The sequence below is a fragment of the Natrix helvetica genome, assembly GCF_964273705.1.
Source record: "Natrix helvetica genome assembly, chromosome: Z".
Taxonomy (NCBI): domain Eukaryota; kingdom Metazoa; phylum Chordata; class Lepidosauria; order Squamata; family Natricidae; genus Natrix; species Natrix helvetica.
The window spans coordinates 118,865,290-118,891,682 of NC_138554.1; the positions used below are offsets into that span (position 1 = coordinate 118,865,290).

Sequence of the window (26,393 nt, forward strand, 5' to 3'; positions counted from 1 at the left end):
AAAACATCCCCTCCCAGAAGTCCCGCACGGCCCTGCCACTCTCGCTCCATCCCTCTCCTTCTCGGCTGCCCGGTGCACGAACCGCAGATCTATCCTGTCCCCTTAGGGAGCGATGCCCGGAGACGGCGAGAGCCAGTCTGGATGCTTCGCGCGGCTGGGTAGCGAAGCGGGAGGACGCGCCGCTTGATCGAGAATGGAGCAGCGGCAGCAGCGAAAGGAGGACCGCGAAGCAGGTCTTTAAAATACCTTCTGAAAGCGTTGTCAGCGGCGGATGGGGGTATAAAGACATAAGCGGGCCAACGGTAGCTTCTCCCTGTAGCCAGGCGCGATGTAACCTGGTCTCTGAGCCAGGCGCCGCCTGCATAATTGCCAGAACTTGCCCCACCGGAGAAAGCTCGCTAGACCGTTTCTACAGGTGATTCAGATTCTTTCCCCCCATCCCCCATCTCTCCCCCAACCCCAATCCCCAAGTTCACTTGGAGCATCCTGCTCCACGAATTTTTCTTTCTTGTCTTTTTTGCCAACGCTGTTGAAGTACTCACATTCTTAAAACAAATTGGAAGTGGGTTGGGAACTTGAGGCAAGACATTTTCCTTAGCTGAGTGGAAAAGATGGATCTGCTGTGGCTTCTTCCCATCTTACTACTTGCTCACTTGGGGTATATGATTGATGCCAACCAAGGACCAATGGAGCCTGGCAAAGGGAAAGCAATGAAGGAGAAGCCATCTGTTTATAACCATGGCAAGAAGGTGGGTGTTGCTTTCCCTCCTTGGAGCAGATCAAGGGAAGAGAACCTAGTCTTGGCCCAGAGACTGTCCCAGGAGATCCCTCAAAACGTGGCTTCATTCCTGTATACTGGTGACTCTTGGGAACTGAAGCAGGCCAACTGCTCTGGGCGCTATGAGCTGACTAGCTTGGCTGGAAAGTCTCGCTTGGCCTCACACCCCTCATTGCATGGAGCTCTGGATACTCTCCTCCAGACAATCAACTTTCTCAACATGATTCTGCAGAGCAATAAATCCCGTGAACAGAACTTGCAGGAAGACATTGAATGGTACCAGGTTTTGATCCGAAGCCTGCTGGAAGGAGATCCCAACATCTCCAGGGCTGCCATCACCTTCAGCCTAGAGCCCTTGTCCTCTGTCCCTCAGATCTTTCTCCAAGCCAGTCGGCAGAATAGCCAGATTCTGCTGCAGGACTTATCTTCAGTGGCTCATCAGTTGGCCAATGTGTCTAGTGAAACCGAGTGGTTCCATAGTCTGAAACGCAAGTGGAGGCCACATCAACACCGGAAGATCTCAAATTCTGGTTCTAAGGCCCAGGAAGGCAGCTTGAAAAAAAGAAATGGTCATCACCCTGCAGAGAAAAGTCATATCAAGTGGTCTTCCCCATACCTGGAGTGTGAAGATGGAAATTACAAACCTACCTGGCTAGTCACATTGTCTGCTGCTTTTTATGGGTTGCAGCCAAATCTCCCTCCTGAATTCAGGTAGGAGTTATGAATTTTATTAGAATGTTGATCTTTAAAAGTACATCTGAATTAGCAGTATCTTCACTTACGATTAATTCAATGAACAGAAATAAAGAATAGCAAATATGAACAAACAGATGCCTATCTTTCTTAGTCTTAGCATGTAGATGATATTACTTTAGCAATCTGTAGTACAATCCTACACATACATGGCAAGGTATAAATTCCATGAAACTAGTAAAAAAAAAATTCATAGGCATAGATATATCTGTAATGTACAAATTGGACTTCCTAATGCAAAACATCTCATTTTTAAAAAGAGGCTTCCTTTAAAAAAAAACAAAAAACTTCCCAGTTTGAAGTTAGCAGCATACTCCTCAAGGGTTGAAAGTCCTTTGGTGTTTTTTCCATGGACTCTGATGTGGGATTACTATGGCAGAGAAAAGCCCATATAATCAGGCGTGGAAAGCTTAAGAAAAATTGAAGCAGAAGTATATGATTCCTCAAGATAGGTTGAAGTCACAGTCAGTGTGCAATCAGCAGCTGAATTCTCTTGCTGTAAGCAGAAGTAAAATGCCAGAGTTGTGCTCTAGCTAAGTTTATTGGGACTAAATTCCATAAACTGTAAAACTTGCTGAAGTTAATCCAGGCTGGCCTGAGTCACTAGTTACAATAAGATAATACTCAGTGTAGTTCCCTAAAGTAATTCTCACATTGTTTATGGAGTTTGTTCTATAAAAAGGATGGGAAACTTGGGGTCTTCCAATGTTGTCCCATAGCAATTTTGGAGAAGCCCAAACAGCATAGCCCGTGATGTGAGATATTGGGAATTTTAAATCAGTTTTACTTGGAGATCTCAAAGATCTGATATTGTGATCTAAGTAATATTTAACTCATTCTGGATTCGGGCATCAGCAGTAAATGCTTTTTCCAAGTCTTACACAGTTTAAACTAACTCCCCCTATGCCCAATTTATAACCTTGGTATTTACATTTTCAAATATCTGTTAATAGGGCCCATAGAAATATCCAGCAGCAAAAAATGTATTGGTAGAGGTATATATTAGCTATATTTATGCAAAATGATTAACCTGGTTACTGAACTAATTCATTTTTGGGCTTGCATAATACAGGGGCCATAAATTAACCACACGACCTGATTGAATATATTGTGTGAAAACACCTCTGATATTGAGCTGCAAACAACAGGCTTTGTCAGGTCTGGTCATTCCCCAGCTTTCAATTGGTCAGGCATTTCAACTAGGAAAGGAAACCATTATTCCTGTTTATAGAAAGCTGTTTAGGCACACAAGCATATCCTTACATCTGAAATTCAGCTGTGATCAACCTCTAAGTGTTCTAATATTTCAGCTCCTTTAGGCCCTTCTGCTGGTTTCTGCCCTTTTTTCCTTCATTGTTGCAGATGCTCAGAGATTTTGCATGGACTGTGTATGTATGTGTATATGTATGTATGTGTACACACACACACACACACACACACACACACACACACACTATTTGTGGAGGCTTTCCTCCAGAGGTATGTTGCTTTGGTAAGAGTGAAGGATTACGTTTGCTTATGTAGTATATAATCAATAATATTTACTCAAACCTATGTCAAAGTCCTGCATATTTGCTCAGGCCTATTGAAATAGAAGCCTCTTTAAAGAAAAGTTTTAAATAGGTTTCTTTTTAAGATTCCAGAGGGATTTGAGAAACACCACACACACTCTGTAGTACTTTTACTCCAGTATCATAATAAAGGCATCCAAATAACTTTCAAACATTTCATGTGGGTTATTGGGGGGGGGGGGGGGTTAGCCTATTTTTATGAAAGGCTGGGAATTATACAATTGTGGTATTTCAAAGGAGCATATAGGCCCTTATGTCCTATCTTCTGCACCATGCAAGAATCCAGATTAAAGCACCCTTATAACTCCCCCCTTCCCTTCTCTTCCTTCCTTTTCTTCTCAGTTGTACTGAGGCTTTCTTTGGCTTCTTGCTATTTTTGTCAATAAGTCATAACCTGGAAAGCATCACCATAAGAGATCCTTCAATTTGAATTAGAAAATAAGTACATCCAATTGCAAAGCTAAATTTTGCTGAATCTTTGTGAATGTCAAATAAATTTTACCATTATGAAAGGAGTGGGTCGATTACTGCTCAATCATTATTTCTGAAGATGCTCCTGATATTTCTTTGCATGGGTCTATCCCGAAAAAAGTCTAGCCATGTGCTGTGGAATTCCATGGATGGTTTGGATATAACTATTACTAATAATAGTTTCATTCTTAAAATAACAATATTGGCTGTGGTGGTTTGAATAGTAATCCAGACTTTAAAAGTTTGTTAATGCAATACGTACAGACCAACTGCCCAGTAGAGGTCATTGTGGTAACAACTGCAAAATATTTTCTAGTTACAAAGTTTAATCTCTGCCACAACACAGTTAATCAACACATTGTTTCTTTCTCTTAACTCAGAGATGTTATCTGAAAAAAATAGCTGAGAAATTTTAACACTGTTCTTGTTTTCTTGGAGGGATACTCTTCAGGAATGCTAGCATATGTATGAACTATGTTTGCAAAGTTTTTCTACTTTGAGAAACATTTTTTTTCCTTAATTTTGTAGCAATGTTGCAAACATTTTTCTTTTCCACAACCACTCACATTAACAGTAGTTTGCAATGGTAGGAAAGATTCATCAATAATTTTATAATGCAACTGAAATTATGAGGAGAAACAGAATTAAAGATTGATGATGCAAAAACATTTTAAAAGTCTCCTATAGGGCATAATCAGTAGCTTCATCAAATAATCCCAGAAACATTTCTTTGGCATCCTGCAAGTTTCTTATTTTCTCAATATTTGGGATTTTTCATGAGCTGAACAGCATTCTGTCAGCTGACCATGCACAAAAACTGTCATCCATCCATCCATCCATCCATCCATCCATCCATCCATCCATCCATCCATCCATCCATTCATGTCGGAGTTTGTTTTTATGGTGAAATGGCTGGTGGGGGAGGGAAAGAACCATTTGATCACCTCTCATTTTAAGAAGCCTGGTGGCAAAGTGGCAAGACCACATGGTGTCCACTTCCATTAATGTAAGCTTCATAAAAATGTGGCAGCTGGAGCTGAAAAGCAAGAATCTGCTATGAGTTCCCACCAAGGATAAATTGCATGCTCTGAAACTTTAGCTTTAATGCTTCAAAAAGAATCTTTGCAGTACTCATTTAGCTGAATTATAGAGTTGCAAAGCCATAGAATAGACAGTTGTGGCATCATTTCCAAATAAGTGCCAACCAAATGTATAGAAGAGGCCTTAGACACCATGATTTTCCTAGAAAGGAAAAAAAAATGCTTTGTACATTGACTTTCCAATTCATGACAAACTCATGTAATAATGTATCTGTTTTAATAGAATAAATATCAACGCAACCTTGGAATGGGGTGCACCTTTCTTGACTTCTATGACTGCACAGGTTCTCAACCTTCAAGGGCTATTTTAAGGAGATCAGAGAGGCCAGGGGACCTTGCTCTTATTTTATCATTATTAATTGAATTAATTGAATTGATTGACTACATTGTCCATTTTTAAAGATCAGCTAATGCACTAGTATTATTAGTGGGTCTGATTGTATTCAATACACTAATTCATCCAGAATCTTTACCCAAAGTTTTTTTATGAATGATAGATTACTTGGATGCTTCATTTTTGGAAACTACTGATGCAGGGATCGGTTCTGGCTGCTACTACTGCCAGTTCGCTGAGGGGGACACTCTGCGCAGTTGCGCTTGATGCATGCTACATGCGCATGCGCAGTACAAAAAATTGCTTCTGAGCATGTGCAGAAGCAAAAAAAAAAGATGGTGCTACCTATGGCGCCACCGAGAGAACTGGTCCGAACCGATAGGAACTCGCCTCTGTGCTGAGGGCACACAAATGCAATCAATTAAAAAAAGGGATTTTGAGGCCATGCCATAGGTACTTTCCTAAAATGTTGACAGGAAGCAGGGGTGGGATCCTACTGGTTTGGCCCGGTTTTGGCATACCAGTAGCTCTGAAGATCTGCTGAGACTGAACTGGTTTGCTCCGTCCTTCAGGTGGGCCCCCTGCCTGCCTCTGGTTTATACTTACCTTTATTTCCTTGTTTTTGAGCCCAGCTGATTGGCGTGGCAGACTGGATTGCTGCGCCTCAGCTGTCTTCCTGACCACTGTGCACATGTGAGTGAAGAGCATGTGCACAAAGCGTGTGCGAAGTGAACCAGTTGTTAAACTGGTAGGATGCCACCTGGTAGTCAGGACTGCCCCATTCATAGTCTGGTTGACCTGAACAGCCTAGTTTGGTAGAATTATTACTTGATGCCCTACTGCTCTTTGCAATACTTATCTTAGGTTTCTCCCCATGGTTTTGGTTCCAGAAGAATTCCTGAAAACAAGAATAACGTTGGAGATGGTGGCGCTTTGACTGCTAACATATGGTCTTCCCATTTAAAAACTATTTCTTTAAAATCAGCAATTTGGCCCTGCAGAAACCTAAGTTGTAACCATTTCTGCAGACTATTTCTTTAAAATGCAATGTATCAAGTAAGGAATGAAACCTGATAAGTGTGAAAGGGCGGACTCATTAGCACCCCAAGATTCACATTGTAGTTTTCTACAAATAGATAAGTCACTGGAAAATTGCAGTTTGTTTCCTGTTTTCATTTATTTCATAATAATTTCTGCAGAAATGGTTACAGTTAGGTTTGTTCATGGCCAAATCGCTGATTTTATTTATGTATTGGTCATGTTTATATAGCTGCCTATCACATAAACAAGTTATTGTGGTTGGGGTTTAACACAGCTGAAAACAATATATTCAAATAAGTATTAATATGAATACTTTATTATTATTAAAAACTTTTAAACTTATCAAAGGCACAAAAATAAACATTACAAAAATATTAGGCAAAGAGTACATGTTAGTTACACTGGGGCCATCTTAATATTTCATCAGTTCCTTGAGGTCCGAAAACCTAACAACATAACCAGGTCTTAAGGGCATTCCATAAAAATAAAAGGGATGAAGTCAACCTCACTTCAAGGGGAAGAGTGTTCCATAAAATGGAAGCAGAAAAGGCCTTCTGCCTTCTGCCCAGGACCTGCCAAATGAAGCCCCTAGTTCCGTGATGGCGAACCTATGGCATGCGTGCCTGAAGTGGCACGTGGAGCCATGTTCCTCTTCCTAGTTTCTCATGCACATGCACATGCAGCAATCAGCTGGCCTTTGTGTGTGCAGCAGTGCCAGAAACTGGAAGAGCTGGTCTTCTGTTTTCTGACATGAGCATGTGCGCCAACCAGCTGATTGTCGCATGTACATGCACAGCAGTAACTGGAAGACTTGCCGGCTGGTGTGCATGCACGTGTCGGAAACCAGAAATTCATTTTTCAGTATGGTCAACCCCCTGGGCAGCTCCTCTTCCTTGACACTGCCCACTCAGTGCCAAAAAGGTTTGCCATCACTTCCCTAGCTGATGGGACACTTAGGTTGCCCTCTCCGCTGGATCTCTTCTGAGTTATCTCTGCTGGGTTATATTAGTCTACAGTGATTACACTTGTCTTGAAAACTGATATTCTTACTTTTTATCCATGATTCTCAGAAGGATTTATTTGTTGCCTTCAGAGTCACTGGCCAATGGAGCTGGCCAGGGAAGGATGGAAAGCAAACTTGTCTTTCCTTGTTTCTCTTTCTTTCTTGCCAGTGGAGATGATACACATGAAGCTCTAAATTAGCCTATTATATATTTATGAACTGTGAAGCAGAGATAGCCATGCTTCAAATAAGTCCTGGAAATCATATTAATCTGGCTTTAAGATAGTATAATGGTATGTGGAGAAGACCTTGGGGGATGGGGAGAAGAGATGCTATCTAGAGAACAGCCAGATAAAAAAGACCATAGTCCACAGCTGGGTACTAGGCAGGGCAAGAAGCTCAAAAGAGACCCTCTCTAATTTCTCAGGGATTTTATTCTTTCAGTTTGCAAGACGTTTGTACTGTAACTTTAGAATAAAGTAAGAATATCATTTTCTTAGCTTATATTGCTGATCTGCCTGGTAAGACTAATAGATTGGCACACCACCTCAACTCAAGCTTAATTCATAGAATTACCTAGAGAAGTCCACATCATTTTTTATAGCAATCATATGGATTTGATTTCCACTACCTTCTTTTGGGATTTTTTTTAAACTTCCAAATCTAGCCCATAGCTTTGGATTTCTAATGGTCTTCCATTCAAGTATGAAACTTGGTTTAGCTCCTGTTCATATAATTTTCTTGGCAAAAGGACCCACATTGTTGGGGGAAATATGCTGACTTTGTAAACCGCTTAGAGAGGACTGTAAAGCACTGAGAAGTGGTATATAAGTCTAAGTTCTGTTAAAAACTCTGGTTATTATTACCTTTCTGATTTCCTACGGTGGGCTCTCATCAAAGAACCAAATAAGGTGAATATACTTAGGATTTTTAAAAAATCCATCACGTTAAGATTGCTACACTTGTTTAGACTAATCTTCTTCTACCTGATCTTAAATAGGTGAGTAAATATATGTTTAAAGAAAAATAGTGAGTATTCTGCATTGCTGTCATACAGATATTCTAGAAAGAATTTTGGAAATGCTCTGTCTGTTCCTAGCAACCTCATTTTTTAAAAAAACGTGCCAGTGCTGGCATTACTATTAGGCAGGATGATATATTGGATCTATAAATGACCGATATACCATTTTGTTCTTTCCAGTGATGGCAAATTATGCAGTCATTTGTGAAATGTTTGCTATTGAAACTCAAGGGCACAATTTCTGGGAATTTACAAAAGCAGGATGGGGAATCACACAAGTCTGCTCTTGCAGGCTGCTGAAACCCTGGATTACAGAAAGACATGTTTTACCATTCTTGGTGAAGTTTGCTCCAGTGCAAAGGGACGTGCACAAGATTAAGTTAATTTGCCCACAGAAGCTGATAGATTATATTCAACTTCAGACTATTCTTGAAGAAGTTTTCTTGAAGCTGACTGTCGCTCCATCAGTGGCATGAGTGATGCATAGAAAAGCAATAGTCTCCTTGGAAGCTTGGCATAGGAGCTGCTGAATGCCCAGTAACTTAGAGTTTAGCATGGCCATGCATGCTCAAAACAGTGAAAGGAGACTAAGCCACAGTAGAATAGCTTAAGAAACACATTCAGCTGGACATAATGGAGATTTCATTGGTGTGTCTTGCAGAAGGAGTATTCTGTCCATATAAACCATGAAAGAGGTATTAGGCTGATAATTCAAATTCTGGCCAATGCTCATATGCCACCTGAGCTCTATTTTGAATAGTTAGCACCAGTGGTGAAATTCATTTTTTTTTACTACTGGTTGTGTGGATGTGCTTGGCATGGTAGGAGAAGGATACTGCAAAATCCCCATTCCCTCCTTGTTAGATATTCACTATAACTACCATGATTTCTACCAAGATCCTCTGTTCTGGCGGGAACAGAGATTGAATCCTATTGGTTGAGAGATCTGACAGCTCCCTATAAAAGGGCTGCTGTCAGACCAAGCAGTTGGTGGATTGTACATACTGTTCTACTGTTAATAAAGAGCTGTTGTTACTATAAGCCTGTCTCTGCCTTCTCAATACCCAATCTAACACTCCCCACTCCTGGGGGAGAGATATTGCAAAATTCCCATTCCCACCCCACTCTGGGGCCAGCCAGAGGTGGTATTTGCCGGTTCTCCGAACTACTCAAAATTTCCGCTATCGTGAAAACCTGCTGAATTTCACCCCTAACTTAAATACATTTCCTCTGCCTTGGTTGCCTTATAATAGTTGCACAAATTTCCAAAAATTCTAGGCAGTGAATTCACTGGCAGGTGACACCCAACATGCCAGCAGTAACAAGATCTTCCATTCTCCTTATTACCTCATTCTCCATATTTAAACGTCTGCTTCTTAGATAAGTGTGGTAACATATTTGCAATGCAATACAGAAATGTTTATTTTAATCAACCTATACCTGCTTGCAGATTTCAGAAAAAAATCTTCATTTCCTTCTCATTCCCTTCTCACTCCTGGGGGACAGATATTGCAAAATCTCCATTCCCTTCTCACTCCTGGGGGAAGGATGTTGCAAAATCTCCATTCCCACCCCACTCTGGGGCCAGCCAAAGTTGGTATTTGCCAGATCTACGAATGAATTAAAATTTCCACTACAGGTTTTTCAGAACCTGTCAGAACCTGCTGAGTTTCATCCCTGGTTTGCACAATTTTTCTTAGATAAAATTACTTAGATTTATATTGGGAAAGATATCAGGTGGAATGATGTCAGATTTAGAATTATCATCCATACACTGATGATACTCAACTATACCTCTTCTGGATCCAGTCTTTAGAAATCATTCCAAGCTTTGTAGGTATCCAGGCTTTAAGCAACTGGATATGGGAGAATAAGATAAAACTAAATTCAGCATTTAAAGTGACAGAATGTAGGTTTCAGAACATATTTCTGTTCTGGGTAGAGTTGCAATCCCCTTTAATAAGAAGGTTTCATTTAGTGGTCTTTGGGCATCCAGCACTAATACCAGACAGTGGCAAGGAGACTTGCCATTTGCCCATAAAAACATTCAGCTGATAAGTATGGGCAGTGCTCAGTGAAAAATGTGGCTTTGATGACAGCCTTGGATTGTTGGCAGGATAGCGCTTAGGCTCTGCCCAGATTTCTGCTAGACCACGTTGAAAAAAATTCATTGAATGCTTATTGCCTTCTGAAGTACTACAATCTATGAGTGAGCTCAGATTTATTTATTTTTGCAAGGCCATTTAGTTCCATAGTTCAAACTTTTATATTTTCTATTTGCTACTGCTGTTGGTAGCGTTGTTATTATTTTTCTATCTCTTAATGGATGTCAGCTTTGTTTTCCTTTCCCTTGTAAGCCACCCAGAATTATTAACAGAGTCAGTGGTGCATAACGTTTATAAATAAATAAATAATAGGTAGGATGATTTTCTCTGAATATTTACCAGCTGAATCTTATAGCTGAACTGAATGCTCAGAATGTTTAAAAGATGCTATGGAAGAGGAACAGTTTTTATCAGGCAAAACACAGAGCGATTTGAAAGTGGCTTTAAAAATAAAAGGCTACACGAATGGCATGGAAGAGAAATGCTGAACTGAATATACTTATGAAACCTGCTGATGTCTTAATAATGAAATGTACAGAAATAATAAACCAAAATACTGACCTGGATAACTTTTGTATATTGGATTTACAAAAGAGTCTTGTTAAAGTTTTGAAGAATTTTGTGAGAAGGGGCAAATAATAATATATATTTTTTAAAAAACAAGTTTTCAGTCAGTATTTGAAGCTATTTAAAGATAATTACTGTTAAAAATAAAAGTAAAAATATAAAGTTGGTTTATTTGATCAAGATTAAAATAGCTACAGTATATTATTATCTCTGGTAAATAGAATTTTGCTAGCCAGGACAACTATAAATATTTATTACTTTAATATTAAATATTTGTTTATAGATGAAGATGAGATATGAGAAGGAGTCATTTGTTGAATCTTAAAAGCATTGATAAGTTGCTAAAATTATATATACTTCTTATGAAAGGGAAAGCCATTTCTTTACATTTTTTTCTTTTTTTCTTCATTATTTTCTTTTTTCTTTTTCTTTTTCTTTGATTTTTCCTTTTCTGCACTATTTTTTTCCTTTTTATTCTTCTATTTTTTTAGTATATAGTTCTTCTTTCTTTTTATGATTTGATTAAATTACTAGAAAAACAAAAGAAACGCAACTGTGATCCATTGAAAGAATAAAAACAAAGGGGGAAAAGATTCCTGTGTCATTATATTATTACTATTAATCACCACACATGCCTTCAAAAATAGGTTTTTAATTTCTCTTTCTCAATGTAACTGAATGATAATGATTCTCTAAACCATCTCCAACCTCCTCTGGTAAGTCTCTTAAGAATAAAAGAAATGAAATATTTATCTTTATACCCTTTAAAAAAATGTGGCACTGAATTTTTCCTTTTCAAAAAAGCCTCTGTGCACCATCTGTTAGGGACATATTAAAATTCTTCCTGATTTGCTCTTTCCCATTTCATTGCTTGGAAGGAGAGATGTAACCTTTCAATAAATAAGGCACCAACATTTGATATCCTTTCCAGCTTATCTCGGAGCTCCAACATGTAAAGCAAAATGTGCTGCACATTTTAAATTATTATTTTAATTTTTCTCTTTTCAAAGGGAACAAGCTGTGTTCACATTTAAGGGCAATGGTAGGAACATCTGATTGGCAAGAAATCAAGCAAGATTTATAATGCCCAGGTGTTTAACAATAAGCGGTAGTAAAATAAGTCCAAAGCATTGCTGGAATTCTGAAATAAAAGAAGATGAAACCAAGAACTGGGTTGTTTTGATTTTTTTTTTTAAATCTGACCCTTCAAATCCAGGGTCTAAATTCTTTAATACTGAATTATTTCATATGTGTTGCACCTTGCCCTATGGGACAGGTATAAGCTATGCACTTTATCATTTATTGCCACACAATGAAAAAAAAAGAACTTAATTTCCTATATAGCTTTTAAAAGATGGATGAGTTATGATTTGAAGTGACATTATTTGGGTACTTTTGCTTAAGTATTTGGGGCATTAAAGGTAGCAGCATTATTTAGACTTAGCTTGGAAACAATCTCCCTAATGAATATCTAAGCCGGTAGTGGAAAGCCATCCTCAACTGTAGAAGGCCATTTTCTGGGTAAGTCTTTCTCTCTCAGTCCAACCTTCCACAAAGAGTTATCATTGTAATCCAATAAAACTGGAAGGAGCTCCTTAAGTGCCACAGTTTGAGCTCTAGCACAAAAGGGATACAAAGCTAATCAATACATAACTTGTATGTCTTAATCCAGGATTGGCTGAGAAATTCTGGGAATTAAAGTTCACACTTCTTAAGAGTTACTAAGGTTGAAAAACATTGCCAACCTTTTAAAGTGCTTTCCTAATGGAGGTTTTCAGGGTATCTTTAATGGCAGTCTTAGGGTCCACCTTTTATATAATCCACCTGGGAGTTCACAAGGATGTAGACCACCGTGGCAACTTTCTTTCTCTTTGTGAATGGGTACAGTGAGCCAGTCAGATAAAAACACTTGGAATTTTGAAACTGCTCCACTAAAAGTGCCCAAACTTTTTCTTGGCTCTCATGGCCATTTCTTTGAATCTGGGATGCTTTTCTCAGGGTGAGGAATTGCTACTCATTCTCATATCACCAAGTGAAAATAGTTTTGGATCAATTTAATGAAAACAATTCAAGGCTTTTTATATATGTGAATGAATGAAGGTACAATAATATTCAGTCTTCACATTTAACAAATCTTACCTACAGGAATCTGACAAATCTGCATAAAGAAATATTCAATCTTTGCTATGTTTCCCTGGCTAGTAAAATTAGCCAAGCATAAGAAAAAGAAAATATGTAAAATAATAATAATAATAACAAGCTCCTCTGATTTAGTTAGTGGGAAATTCCTAGCTATAAGAATATATATAATATATCTGAAGGCCTATTAGAAACTAGCATAATCTCACTGTCAAGATAGATTTCAGAACAGATAATGGCAAATGGCCCCAAATGTTCCTTGGGGATTCCTTCTGCAGGTGGATACTAATTCATAAGCCTGCAGTGTTATACTCTGCTTGATTACGTTTATTTTTAGTGAAGACTGCTGTCCTTTCTAAAATGCACACTGATAATACTGTTAATACATCTGCTCAGTTTTAGTAGAGGAAGAGAATAATATTAGTACAAGATGAACTGCAGAGTGAGGAGAGTGATCGAGTTATATCCTCCACATGTCTTAATATAGTGGCCAGTTCATGATATGCCCCATAGCGTTTCCACTTCTTCATTGAGTACAATTTGCCAATGACCTTTCATTTCTCTTATTGTTTCCACATAAGTATCCAGGCAGTTTATTTGTTCTATTTATGCCTTGTTTCTCCATAGTTCAGAGGCTCTTCATAGGTTTTATGAGACCAGGTTTTATTTTTCAGTCTTTTATCATTTTCAAATATTGGTGTATAATGGATCATGCTTATTTAAGGCATTAGAAGTTTCTTTTTTGAAACACACACACACACACACACACACACACACACACACACACACACACACACACACACACTGGGGAAGTAGTTAGAGGACTCAACTGAGCCAAGCAATTTTTACTGCTAAAATTTAACCATGGTTGCACCTTGAAACTGGCATATTGTGAGGAACAAAATCCTGCTGGATCAGTGGAGGTAGGGGTAGCAAACAGTCCCCAGATAATCATGCTATGTTCTACTACAGTCAGGTCTATAGCAGCAATTTGGCATACAGTGAAGAACAGTTGCAAGAATTGGGTATGTTGAGTGTAAAGAAGAACTAGGGCCAACATGATAGCAGTATTACAATATTTTAGGGGCTGCCATAAAGAAGAAGGAGTCTACCTATTTTCCAAAGTACCAGAAAGCAAAATAGGAAGCAATGGATAGAAATTAATCAAGGAGAGCAGCACCCTAGATCTAAGGAGAAACTTCCTAACAGTAAGAACAAGGAATTCACTTAACCACTGTGATCAGAAAGGTATAAAGGTGGATTGGACTAAAAGACCTCCAAGGTCCCATCTAACTCTGTTATTCTATCTGCCATTATATTCCTGAGTCTTATTGGCAAGGTTCTGGCCCTGGCTATAGGAAGAAAATTAATCTCCCAGTTGCCTTCCACTGATAATTTTGGTCAACTATCCAACCAGCTACTTGATAAAGCTATAGCTGGATAGACCAGGAGAGGAAAATGCCATTTTTTTTCCCTGCAGGAAGATTTTGCCCAAGACTCTGATGGATTTGCACCAGTAGGAGCAGCAGGGGAGTTCTGTGTCAACACAGAGATTTTCCAGGGAGAGGCCCAGATTAAGAGACTTCACATTAAGAGCTGGATGGAAAAATGGGAAGAAATTCAGGGTAACCCAACCCTATAATCTCTCAGGTTATACAGTTAGTCCTCAACAAGAGCTCATTTAATGACCATCTTTAGTTACAACAGTAGTGAAAGTCATTTATGACTGCTTTCACGCTTATGACAACTGCACCATCCTTATGGTCACATGATTAAAATCCAGATGTTTGGCAACTGACTCGTATTTATGAGCGTTGCAGTGTCCCAGATTGACTTTTAACAAGAAAAGCCAAAGGGGAAGCCAGGTTCATTTAACAACAGTATTACTAATAACTGCATGGACTCACTTAACCACTGTGACAAGAAAAGTCTAAAATGGGGCAAAACTCACCTAACAACTGCCTCACTTAGCAACAGAAATTTGGGGCTCAATTGTGGTCATAAGTCAAAGACTACATGTATGTATACAGTTATAACTTTAGTTTAGCAAGATTTCTGTGAATTAGGTATAAGCAAACAAAGTCTTGGATTCTATTGGATCTCACTATCTTGTTTCTGGACCTGGAGTTGTTGAAGTTCCTCTCAAATGTCACGTTGCCACTTACAAAAGTCAACAAAGACCACAACATTCCTTGACTCAGAAGGACAACAACTTACGTTGAGCACCAGGTATTATCAGAGCAGATATTCTAGATGTGAACAGAATTGTAGTTGGCTTTTAATCATATGCAAAAATAAAACTCAAACATTAAAATGATTGATAGGTCATCTACTTTTCTCATTATAATCTTAGCGAAATTATATGGTTCATTGAGTTCCTTCAAATATTTCACACAGTGTGTATCTCATTCTCACACAACTCTAAGACTATATAAAGTGTTATTGAAGATACTGTAGATCTAGAGAGTTACCAATTGCCCATCCCTAATCTAGGAGATTTGATGTAAATTGATTGTTGGCAATTTCAAAGTACATTTGCTGAAATCTCTAACACCATAGATGACAGTTTTCTAGGTTTATTGTGGGTTTTGAAGTGTGAGAGCAAACTGTTCAAGCTTAAATCTCAAATCCATTGAGTGTTAATTTCACATAAGGAAAATCCAAACTAAAACATAACCAGTAATCTCAGAAATGTAAAATATATAAGGATAAACCTGTAAGCTCAATTATATCTTTAGGACTACCCCAGCCATGGCAAACCACTTTCCAATGTTGAATTACATTTCCCAGCATCCTCTAGGCCACAGGTCCATAATTTTAGGTTAAGCTTTGATCCAATTTCTGCTGTGCCCAGCAGTCATTTCTGATTCTTTTCAAAATCTCAGCCTGAACTATAAAATAAATTTGGCAGGACTTAATCCTGGCTATTCACATTTTAGCAACCAACCACTGCTTAAAGGTCAGTAATGATTTATTCTAGGCCAGGTTTTCAAAGCAACACATTGAGTTTGATTTTCTTAGACAAGTATTCCGTTGTAGAAAATAGCCATGTTTTGATAAATTAATGCAGCTTGTGGCATTAAACCCTCAGATTGCCAAGTGTGAGTTTATGTGGCCTGACCCTGTAGGTAGTATTTTTCCAGTGAATTTTCTTTCTAGATAAAGATGGGTAAATTGATAAGCTTTTATGTGAATGGAGGCTATAAATGTTGAATTATTATGTTTTTAGAATGAAGAAATTCCATGAAGTGATGATATTTCTCTTTAAAATGTGTTTTAAGTGCTTTGGCAGAAAGTAGCAAAAATCTGGATAATTTGCAATGAAAAGCAATGATTTCTGATTCTGTGTGTATGCGTGCGTGTGTGTGTGTGTGTGTATGTGTGTATGTATGTATGCATGTATATACCTTATAAGGACCTAAGCATAACTTATTAAGCATAACAATTCTCTGTCTCCCTCTCCTTCTCTCCACCTCCTACCTCCTCTCTTTCCCTCTCCTCACTTTGCCAGCATATAAATTAAGTGTGTGTTTGTGTCTCTGTGTGCATACCTATATATTCTCTATTTGCTTGTAAGCTCCAGTGTCTGTTCTAAAAATAAATTCCCAGGCTGAACTCAGTGTTCTAATGTTCTGCAAGTCAATATCCATTTTATACTATTTTACATGAGGTTCTGGTTGAGGAATCAAAAGATCTAAATAGAAAATAAGCTAGATCCTAGAAAAGATATCTTTATCTAGAGAGGAAACGCCTGAATTCATTTCTTGCACAAATATACTGGAAAGATTCCTGAAGATCTCAAAGAGATTCATTTTGGCAGAAGGTTTTATGGGATAAAACCCAATTCACTGGATGCCCAGTGTTACCTTTGAGATTCTTTAAAAAAAAATGCTACCAAGTGCTACCAAGAGACCAAATGCTACACAATGCTACCAAGAGACCATCAAGCACAAGTGTTTCAGTCAGTGAGATATCTATGTAAAGTTCAAATGTTTACAGTAAAAGAATAGTGTGGCCATTCACAACACCAGTAATTGGATAAGGCAATTTTCCAGGCTCTGTAAAACAAATTTATTATGCTGGGTCAATACCTTGCAGCTATGAATTGTAATTGTGAAGTTCTTGTATATATTTGAGCTTTGCTGACCAGGGAAACAGCAACCTATGGCTTAAAGATCAAACATAGCCCCTAAGCTCATTTCTGTGGCCTCAAATGTCCACCAATCATATTACCAAATTTAATAACATAATTGCATGGTTTCCTACATTGTGAACATCCAAAAGGATATGAAAATGTTAGCATAAGCCTGAAAATGCAGCTGACAGAGCTTAAAACTCTTCTCTAATCCAGGAAATAATGGAAAATCCAGCCAATCAACCCATTTTGAACCTCTGGCAGGCTAATATGATCCTTGTTCTCTTAAAAATATAAAGGTTGCCCGTCACAGCAGGTGACAATTCCAGAATATGTCCTTCTTTGTGTTCAATCCAACTTTCCCCAACCTGGATGGAATCAGATGTTTTAGAGTTGAACTCTTTGGATTCACTGGCAACATGACAATTTCTGAAAATTCTGGAAGTTGAAATCTAGATATCACGTTAGTCTCTAGATCACAATAGACCACAATAGTACAAAAACATTGTGCAGTTCTTCCTCTGTTCTGTACTATGAAAAATAGCTAGCAGAAATAGCAGGAACATAGTGGTAAGGTATAAATGGAAAATAATTGCCTAGGTCAGCCAATAAATTTCTGAAAATGAAGCTGGACAATTGGAAAGCTCAGCAAAGGTAAAAAGTATGAAGTAGGTCATAATTTGATGATGGACTCTTTTGTTTGTGTTGGGTGTTGGGTCAAGTGGGCCTTGGTTTGCCCTAGTACATGCCACTTACTGACATGCCACTTACTGACCCACTTGAGTTTTCACTTGAAGTACGACTCTTCTATCTTGCTAAAAAGTCATTAGATTAAAAGGTTGTTCACATCAAAGATGATGTGGCATAGTGCTGGGATGAGAGTCGCTAGAAGGCGAATGGCATATAAATGTGATAAATTATCCCTGTGATCATTTCCTCTCATTCTGTGCTACAAAGGGATCTTTCTCATTTTTGCATTACAGAACAATTGTTTTCCATCAGGATAGATGCAGAACTGAATAATGGGTAGAAAAGTTGATATTTTTTGTCCCTTCAGATCAGAAGTGGTATTCAGCAGGTTCTGACCAGTTTTGGAGAATCGGTAGCGGAAATTTTGAGTGGTTTGGAGAACCAGTAAATACCACCCTTGACTGGCCCCATCCCCATCTATTCTCTGCCTCCCAAGTCCCAGTTGATTGGGAACATGAAAAATGGGCTGACCAATACAGTGTGTAGAATAGTATTAGCTCTGGGCATTCAGTATAGTAGGTAGTTCTAAGAAGCCTCCTGATTTTCAGATAATATTTTCTATCCAGCAGCTATTTTGCCAAGTGACTGATCAGTTGCCTCTGAAACATTCACAAACAGAACATGAGCCCTTGGTCATGTTTGTTTCCCAATCGATGATAAAGAAAAGTATGGGTCCAATAAACCTGGAGGAACTTTCACAATCAGTAGGTATTGATAACCTACCTTATTCTTTGCTCATTCTTTGCAACGCAGATCCCAGAAATTACTTATAGCCTATATGAGAAAGTGCGGAGTTCAACTCCTAATTTAATTATAGACTGATAAGTTGGGCTTTGGATGAACTATTGATTTGTAGATATCTTCCCGTTCCGTGATCCATAGACTGCTAAACAGATGTACCCTACTATCTTGTACATGCTCTTCTGATGCAATAGATTCTGAAATGTTTAAACAGTTGATTTGTAATAAGCTGCTTTTCTCCACCTTCCACATCCAACTCTCAGAGGGAGCCTGGAGAAGTCCTTGCAGTTTTCTTGACAAGGTTTTTCAAAAGTGATTTGCCATTGCCTCCTTTCTGAACCTGTGAGAAAGTGACAGACCTAAGGTCACCTTGTTAGTATTGTCCCTAGAGTGGGACTGGAACTCATGGTCTCCTGTTTCTAGTCTACTGCCTTAACCATTATACTAAACTGGCTTCAATTAGTTGCTACCAAATAATGAATTCTTCTATACTGGCCTTGAAAGTTTTCCTTAAATTCATAAAATAAAATATTATTTTATAGTATTTTGTATTAGCACTAGAATAGGACATATAAAGATGGGATGCTTATTAGCCTTAAAATGAAAAAGGCCTCTAGGATGATCAGATGATCTACAATTACCATGATTTGTTTATTTATTTTATAACCAAATAGTAGAGGTTTGAATTTCGCTAGGCAGCATTATCAAGCTAGATAAATGTCAGAGTGATTTGATGCTGCTAAGAAGCCAAATTTTAGTTATCAAGTAGCTAATGTTCCATATCCTTATCAAAACATCAAGACAGCACTGCTAATAGGACACCCACTTCGTTTAGCAACTAGATCATTTTGTTTTTTAATTCCACCTGATCATAGAGCTTGTGTGACGTATATGAAGATCTCTTTTTCTTTTTCTAGCTAAACTAATACAGCTTTTCCCAGCTTGGCATCCTCTGTATTAAGTTTATGCATTGCAAATTTCATCCACCATCTTACCTTGATGTTTTTCAATCCCATCAACTTCAAGATGTGTGGACTCAGATTCTCAGAATTTCCAAAGCAATTGCTGGCTAGGGAATTCTGAGAGTTGAAGTCCACTTCTTAAAGTTGCTGAGGTTGAGATATTGCCTTAGCCCAGGGCTGTCAAACTCCCAGCCCACGGGCTGAATGTGTCATGCACTGGCCACGCCCACGCCCATTTTAGCAAAAAGGGAAAAAAGTCCTGATACATCACATGACACCACCGTGACAACGTGAGCTTAACCCCCCCTGTGTTAGCCTTTTACATAAATGAGCTTTCTTTTCTAAAAGCAAAATGATTTTGAAATATACATAGGATATAGTTGCTGTTTTGAATGACTGTATTCTGAATATTTAGTTTGTTGTCTTAGGATAAACTGTCCAAGAACTGCATCATGAGTAGGTATATAAATGAATCATATCAGTTCCACAGTTTTGATAGTGGTTTGAAATGCAGATAAAAGCCAAAACCAGTAAATATTCTCACGGCTTACTCACTTGGCACAAGATATAAGATATTGCCCTAAATATTATTAGAGCAATATTTTTGCTGACTGGGGAATTCTGGGAGTTGCAGTCCACACGTCTTAAACATGTCAAAGTTGAGAAACATTGGTCTCAAGAGGTCCATAATGAAAGGGAACAATGCCCTTGAGATCTGGCCTCTGTGTCCCAGAATGCTGAATGAGAAAGGTCAACCTTTTCTAATCAGCTTCAGTTGACTTTTGCACGATAAGTAAAATCCTTTATAAAAAAAAAATAGGTAGAGTTGCGCCTAATTAAATATTATAATTAATTCTTTTTTCTTTTAATTGCTACTTCAATTAATCTTACTAAAATCAAATTGTAATAAAATACCAATTGTATGGCTAGCATCAATTTATTTTAAAAATTCTTCCTTTTTGACATTGTTTGTTCAGTTGTTTCCAAATCTTTGAAGGATGTCATTTTTTCCAGGTTGTCTGTCAATAGTTTCTTCTTTGAGTTCCCATAAGCCAGGGGTGTCGTCCAAACTTGGCAACTTTAAGACTTGTGGACTTCAACTCCCAGAATTCCTCTGCTGGCTGGGGAATTCTGGGAGTTGAAGTCCACAAGTCTTAAAGTTGCCAAGTTTGGACACCCCTACCATAAGCTCATACGTCTGTTAACTGTGATAGCATTGATCTGCCTTGTTTTCTGTGAGCTTTTTAAAATTACCTTTAATCTATCCATGCTTCAGATCTTCTAAAAATATTTACTTCCACTTTCTATTTCTTCTAGTTCAGCATTTCTTATGATGTATTCACTACATGAGTTAAAGAATAATATGACAATATACAGTTGTAGCTTTCCTCGTACAAATTTCAGTTCTGTTACTTTCTTGTTATCAAATAATTTCTTCCAAAAATACATGATCCATTCATAATTTGTTGTGGTCTAGTCAGCCCAAAAGGTTTTGTAAAGAAAAGAAAACTTGGCTTTTTTTGAACTCTCTTCATCATTCCATTAACTATCAGATCTTAGCAATGCGATTTCTGCTGCTCCTCTTTTTTTTAAACTCAGTTTGCGTCTCTGGAAGTTCTTATTCCATGTATTTTGGAAAAGTGAATTGCTAAATCTTTAGTAAAATCCTTACCAGTATCTGAGATCAATGCAATTTTTCAGTAGTTTGATGAACATTTCTTACCCTTGCCCTTTTTTAGTAAAGAAATATTAATGGATCTTTCCCTGCCCTTCAGTTACACCTGTCTTTCCCATGCCTGTTTGCAAACAAAATGCAGCATTTTAAATGCATTTTTCTATTAGGTTTTAAGCAGTTTTGCTAGTATTTCACCATCTCTTGAAGTAGCAATTTAACTTCACTTTCCACAATAAATGATCAAAAGGTTAATGATCAAACCGTTATGCTTATCACAGTTTTAAGGATCTTTTTTGTACTGTACTATATTCAGATTTCTTTATGTCTTCCTTTTAAAAAAATTGTCTTCACCTTTTATTATGCTCCTATGCATAAAAGACATTCTTCATTTCTGCAATTTTAGGTAAACCCTTTGTCCTTCCCAATTATTTGTTACCCTCTTTGCATTGCTTATTTAGATATCAGTCTTCTGTTTTTCTCCAGAGTTTAACATTTAGTTTTTCCTCTGTCTCTGTTATCTCATACTTTCTACATATCTTCAGTTGTTTACAGACTATCAGTAGGCAGCCATTTTGCTTTCTTTTGCTTTTTGTATTTCGGTATATTTCTGTTTGATTTATCCTTAACAGCACCACAAATTGAAGTTCAGGATCCTTTGGTATTCTAGTTATCAAATTTAATCCATCAAAATTTCTTTCACCACATCTCCACATTAAACATTACAATTTAGTAGTTTTGAGAGACTCTAAGATTTTGGGGACCAATGTGTCTTACATCTATGAAGTAATGGTTTGATCAAATTCATCATGGTTTTTTTGTTAGTGAAATATTTGCTTCTTGCTAGCTTCCTGGCTGATTGCTTTCTGCAACATTACAGGTGGTACCCCTGGGAAATACTCTTCACAAACAACAAGCAGAGAGGTTAAATGCATTGTTGTTTGGTGTTTCAGAGAAATTCCATAGAGGTTATTACGCATTAGAGTTAGCTGTTCTCCCATTTGTGGAATGTTGTTTGGAAAAATACATACCTAGTTCCCAATTCATTTTTCTTAAGAAGATAGGAAATTGCTTTCTACAGTAATGAGTCAGTCCATTGACCACAGAATGCAATGTTCTTCTTTTGGGAGAGTTTGTCAACGTTACTAGGAGATGCAATGGAGTTTTTGTATACAAATATTCATTCTACCTTTGCTAAGATGATTTCATTCTTTTTTTCCTTTTAAAAACATTCTTCTTCTTCTTGTGCCATATCCGTCGGCGATCATATTGGCAATCCAATTTTTGTCAACAGCCGCATGAAAAAATGCTGCTCAGTTTTGTCCAAACCAGTCCCTTAGATTTTGAAGCCATGATGTTCTTCTTCTGCCTGGACCTTGTTTGCTTTCAGTCTTTCCCTGGAGGATTAAGTGAAGGATGCCATATTTTTTTTTTGGTGTGTGTGTGTGTGTGTGTGTGTGTGTGTGTCGCATCACATATCCAAAATATTCTAACTTTCACTTTTTAATGGCTTTGATTATTTCCCTTTGCTTTCCCAGGTGGCTTATCCCCTCCTCATTTGTGATTTTGTCAACCCAGCTTATATGTAACAGCCATCTGTAAATCCACATTTCAAATGCTTCTAGTTTCTTCAAGTGGTTTTCTGTCAGAGACCAATTCTCTACTCCTTAGAGCAGGATAGAAAAGATGTAACGTCTGACAAGCATATTACCCCTTTCTAGTTTTCGTATCTTCCATTTAATAGCTTGTAACAACTGCAACAACTGGTTAGAACATGGATATGGAAGATATCATGTTAAGAATGTTCAAAACATTTTTGAAGAGCCATCTCATCCTGGGCACCCTTTTTTTGAACTATTACCATCTGGCAGACGGTACAGGAGTATAAAAACAAGGACAAATAGGCTGAAAAACAGTTTCTATTCCAAGGCAGTAACCATATTGAATTCTACTGTATAGTGGTTTATTAACGCAATGTAGAGTTTTCAATTTCAAGTATATAGCATGTGAAGGATGTGTGTGAATAAATGAATGTATGCATGTCAAAGCCAATTTTATAAGGCATGGAGTAGTCCTGAGAAGTAGTTAATTTTTTAAATTTATTGTTTTATTCATTTTAAAATTTGTTTCAATGTATTATTTATTGACATGTTGTACACCCTACTTTTTGCTCTAGAGCAGCGGGGTCAAACTCAAGGCCCATGGGCCAGATCTGGCTCATGAGGTGCTTAGATCTGGCCTAGAGGACTGCCCTAAAAACAGCGAAGGGTCAGCCCACAGTAACTTGGCCAGTGAAAACAGAGCTCAAATGCATAATAGAAATAGAAATACTTTAAACCTGTAAATATTTGATAAGTGGCTACTTGCCTGTATGGACTGATGGTTTCTGGTATGTCATTGTCATAGGGGTTATTTATTACTGATTAATGCTATTTAAAAATAGGTGTTCTCTCTCTTTTTAATTTATTCTCCTCCATTCACTATGCCAGTCTTCCATTACCATGAACTTTTCAGATATCAGATTATAACTCCCAGAATTAACAGACAGGTTGTGAAGTCTGCCCCCAATTTTCTTAAATGAGTATACTCTTCTGCTATTGGAGATGACTGAGCCTGAGAGTGAGGTCAAACACATCATAGGTCACAAGTCCCTGAATGCTCACAAGATATATAAATACATCTAAATCATCTAAATGAATACCTCTTTTAATCCCCACTCATTTCCCTTAATGGACAGTTGATCAGATTCTTGTAGAAAGCCCATGTAAGCTTTCCTGATTTTCCCAGGGTTGGACACTAGAAATATTGTACACTTGCTTGAACCAATGAGAAAACATTGGATTTAAAATCAACCTGCAATTAATTAAATAAGTCTGTTCTCATCAAGGACACTATACAAAAGGAGTTAATTCCATAAGCAAGATCTATTATTTCTTGGTATGCGAAAAGAAGAAATTGCCTCAGACAGACTTTTTTTTTTTTGGCACAGAAACATTCTGTTCATAAAACCAAACAAATAATTCTGCTCCACTCCGTTATGATTTTAGGATGACTCAGGAGACCCTATGAAAGTTTACTTTCTCTCTGTTTGGAAATAAATTGAATGATGGTATTGGGTGAATTATTATTAGGAATTACAATTATCCCTTATGTATCAACAATATAACTGTATAACTACTGTATACCTGTATAACTACCATAAATTAAGGTAGTATTCCCAAATCTAATATTCCCAGAGATGTTGGAATATACTTTCCATACACACCAAATATTGTTGCATCTCAACTGGACACAGATGATGAATGATGATTCTTTAATCCAATAAACTGAAGAGCACAATGTAAAATAAACTACTGTGATATACCAACCAACTAGAACTGAGGTTCAGTTATCTCAGAGGTTGCCACAAAATATCTCAGAGGTTGCCACAAAGAAGAGGGAGTCAAACTATTCTCCAAAGCACCTGAGGGTAGGACAAGAAGCAATGGGTGGAAACTAATCAAGGAGAGAAGCAACTTAGAACTGAGGAGAAATTTCCTGACAGTTAGAACAATTAATCAGTGGAACAGCTTGCCTCCAGAAGTTGTGAATGCCCCAACACTGGAAGTCTTTAAGAAGATGTTGGATAGCTATTTGTCTGAAACGGTATAGGGTTTCCTGCCTAGGCAGGGGGTTGGACTAGAAGACCTCCAAGGTCCCTTCCAACTCTACTATTGTATTGTATTGTATTATAACTGTGATGGCGAACAGATGGCACATGGAGCCATATTTGAGGGCATGCGAGGCATTGTCCTATGTCAGCTCTAGCGCACATGCACATGCTGGCCAGCTGATTTTCGGCCTTCCAGAGGGCGGGGGAGGCTGTTTTCGCCATCTCCAGGCTTCAGAAAAACCTCCTGTAGATGGCAAAAAACTGCCCATTTTTTGCCATCCACAGGCTCCAAAGTCATTTCTGAACTTCCAGCTGGCCCATCGGGCCCATTTTTCACCATCCACAGGCTCCAGAGGCTTTCCTGAAGCCTGGAAAGGGTAAAAACCGGCCCAACAGAAAGTCTGGAGGCTTCAGTGAGGCCTGCACACATGCACGGGAGGGAGCGTAGGAGGATTGTGAATGCATATGCGGGGGAGGGCATTGCATTATGGGTATGGCATGCGCACAGAAACACTATCGCATACAAGTGTACCTTTTGGCACCTGAGCAGAAAAACATTCGCCGTCACTGAACTAGAATGTATCCTTTTTTGTGCATTAATATTTAGTGTAGTTTTGGCACTTGTAACTAGATTGACTAAATAAGATGCTTCATTCACTAATCATAACTTCTCAGAAATGATCTTAAAACGGACTATAGCTTTTTTCTATTTCTTTCCATGGTACCCTGGTCTTATGCAAATTAATCTTTTTTTCCCTTTCTTTTTTCAGGGGTGTTGTGAAAGTCGACATAAATCTACAGAAAGTGGATATTGATCAATGTTCAAATGAAGGCTGGTTTTCAGGAACTCACACATGCAATTTAAATAATACTGAGGTAAGAAACCATATGAAGAAATCTAACCATAAATTACAATGCAGTTTTACATGTTAAATTTTATTTTGCATGAAGGCTGACAATGTTCTTGGTCAATCTAAGTGAATTAGATTGCCAAATTAAGTAAAAATACATTTTGAAGAATGGCCAATGCCCAAAATCTAGGTAAGATTTTGAGAAAATTAGTATTCTCGTATAATATTGTGTGAGATTTCACATTGCCATACAAGATCTATATGAGATTACCAAAAATCTCATGACATCTGACTCTTTATTTAGGTTTTGATGATTTTAAAAATCATACATTTCCCAAGCATACTAGTAGAACAACTTCTTTTCCCAAAATGTTCCCTTTCAACTTTATGATTTTAGGAATATTTTAGAACTCTCAAATCATTGTGTTTCATCTTTGTATATTCAATATCCTTATTGTATGAGATTACCTTGGAAATTCATTGCAAGAACAATGCACCAATATTGAAAATAAACAAGGAAAGCCATAAAACAAATTAGGATTTATGTTTCATCCTGTGCTTTGTTTTTAAGAAGAGACCTACTTCCCTCATTTGCTTTTTCCCCAATTAACATTCTGTATGGATTGCCATTGGACTAACTTCTAGGTAAGTAAAGGTCTAGACCAGAGGGTCATCCCATACTTTGATTTTTAGAAATTGTTTCGCTTTTCAGGGAGCTTTTGTTTTTAAATGAAGCCTGAGATCCTT

At 37.8% G+C, this 26,393-nt stretch overlaps 1 protein-coding gene across 1 annotated transcript in view; it reads left to right on the forward strand.

Moving 5' to 3' along the window:
• Positions 1–611: 611 nt before the first annotated feature.
• GPR158 (G protein-coupled receptor 158) overlaps positions 612–26,393 on the forward strand; it is a gene marked incomplete at its 5' end in the record, with an annotated part of 148,882 nt that continues 123,100 nt past the window's right edge. The window contains 2 exons of the mRNA XM_081970675.1: positions 612–1,489; positions 25,566–25,671. Coding sequence (XP_081826801.1) covers positions 612–1,489; positions 25,566–25,671 — 984 coding nt within the window. The remainder of the gene's footprint in view (positions 1,490–25,565; positions 25,672–26,393) is intronic.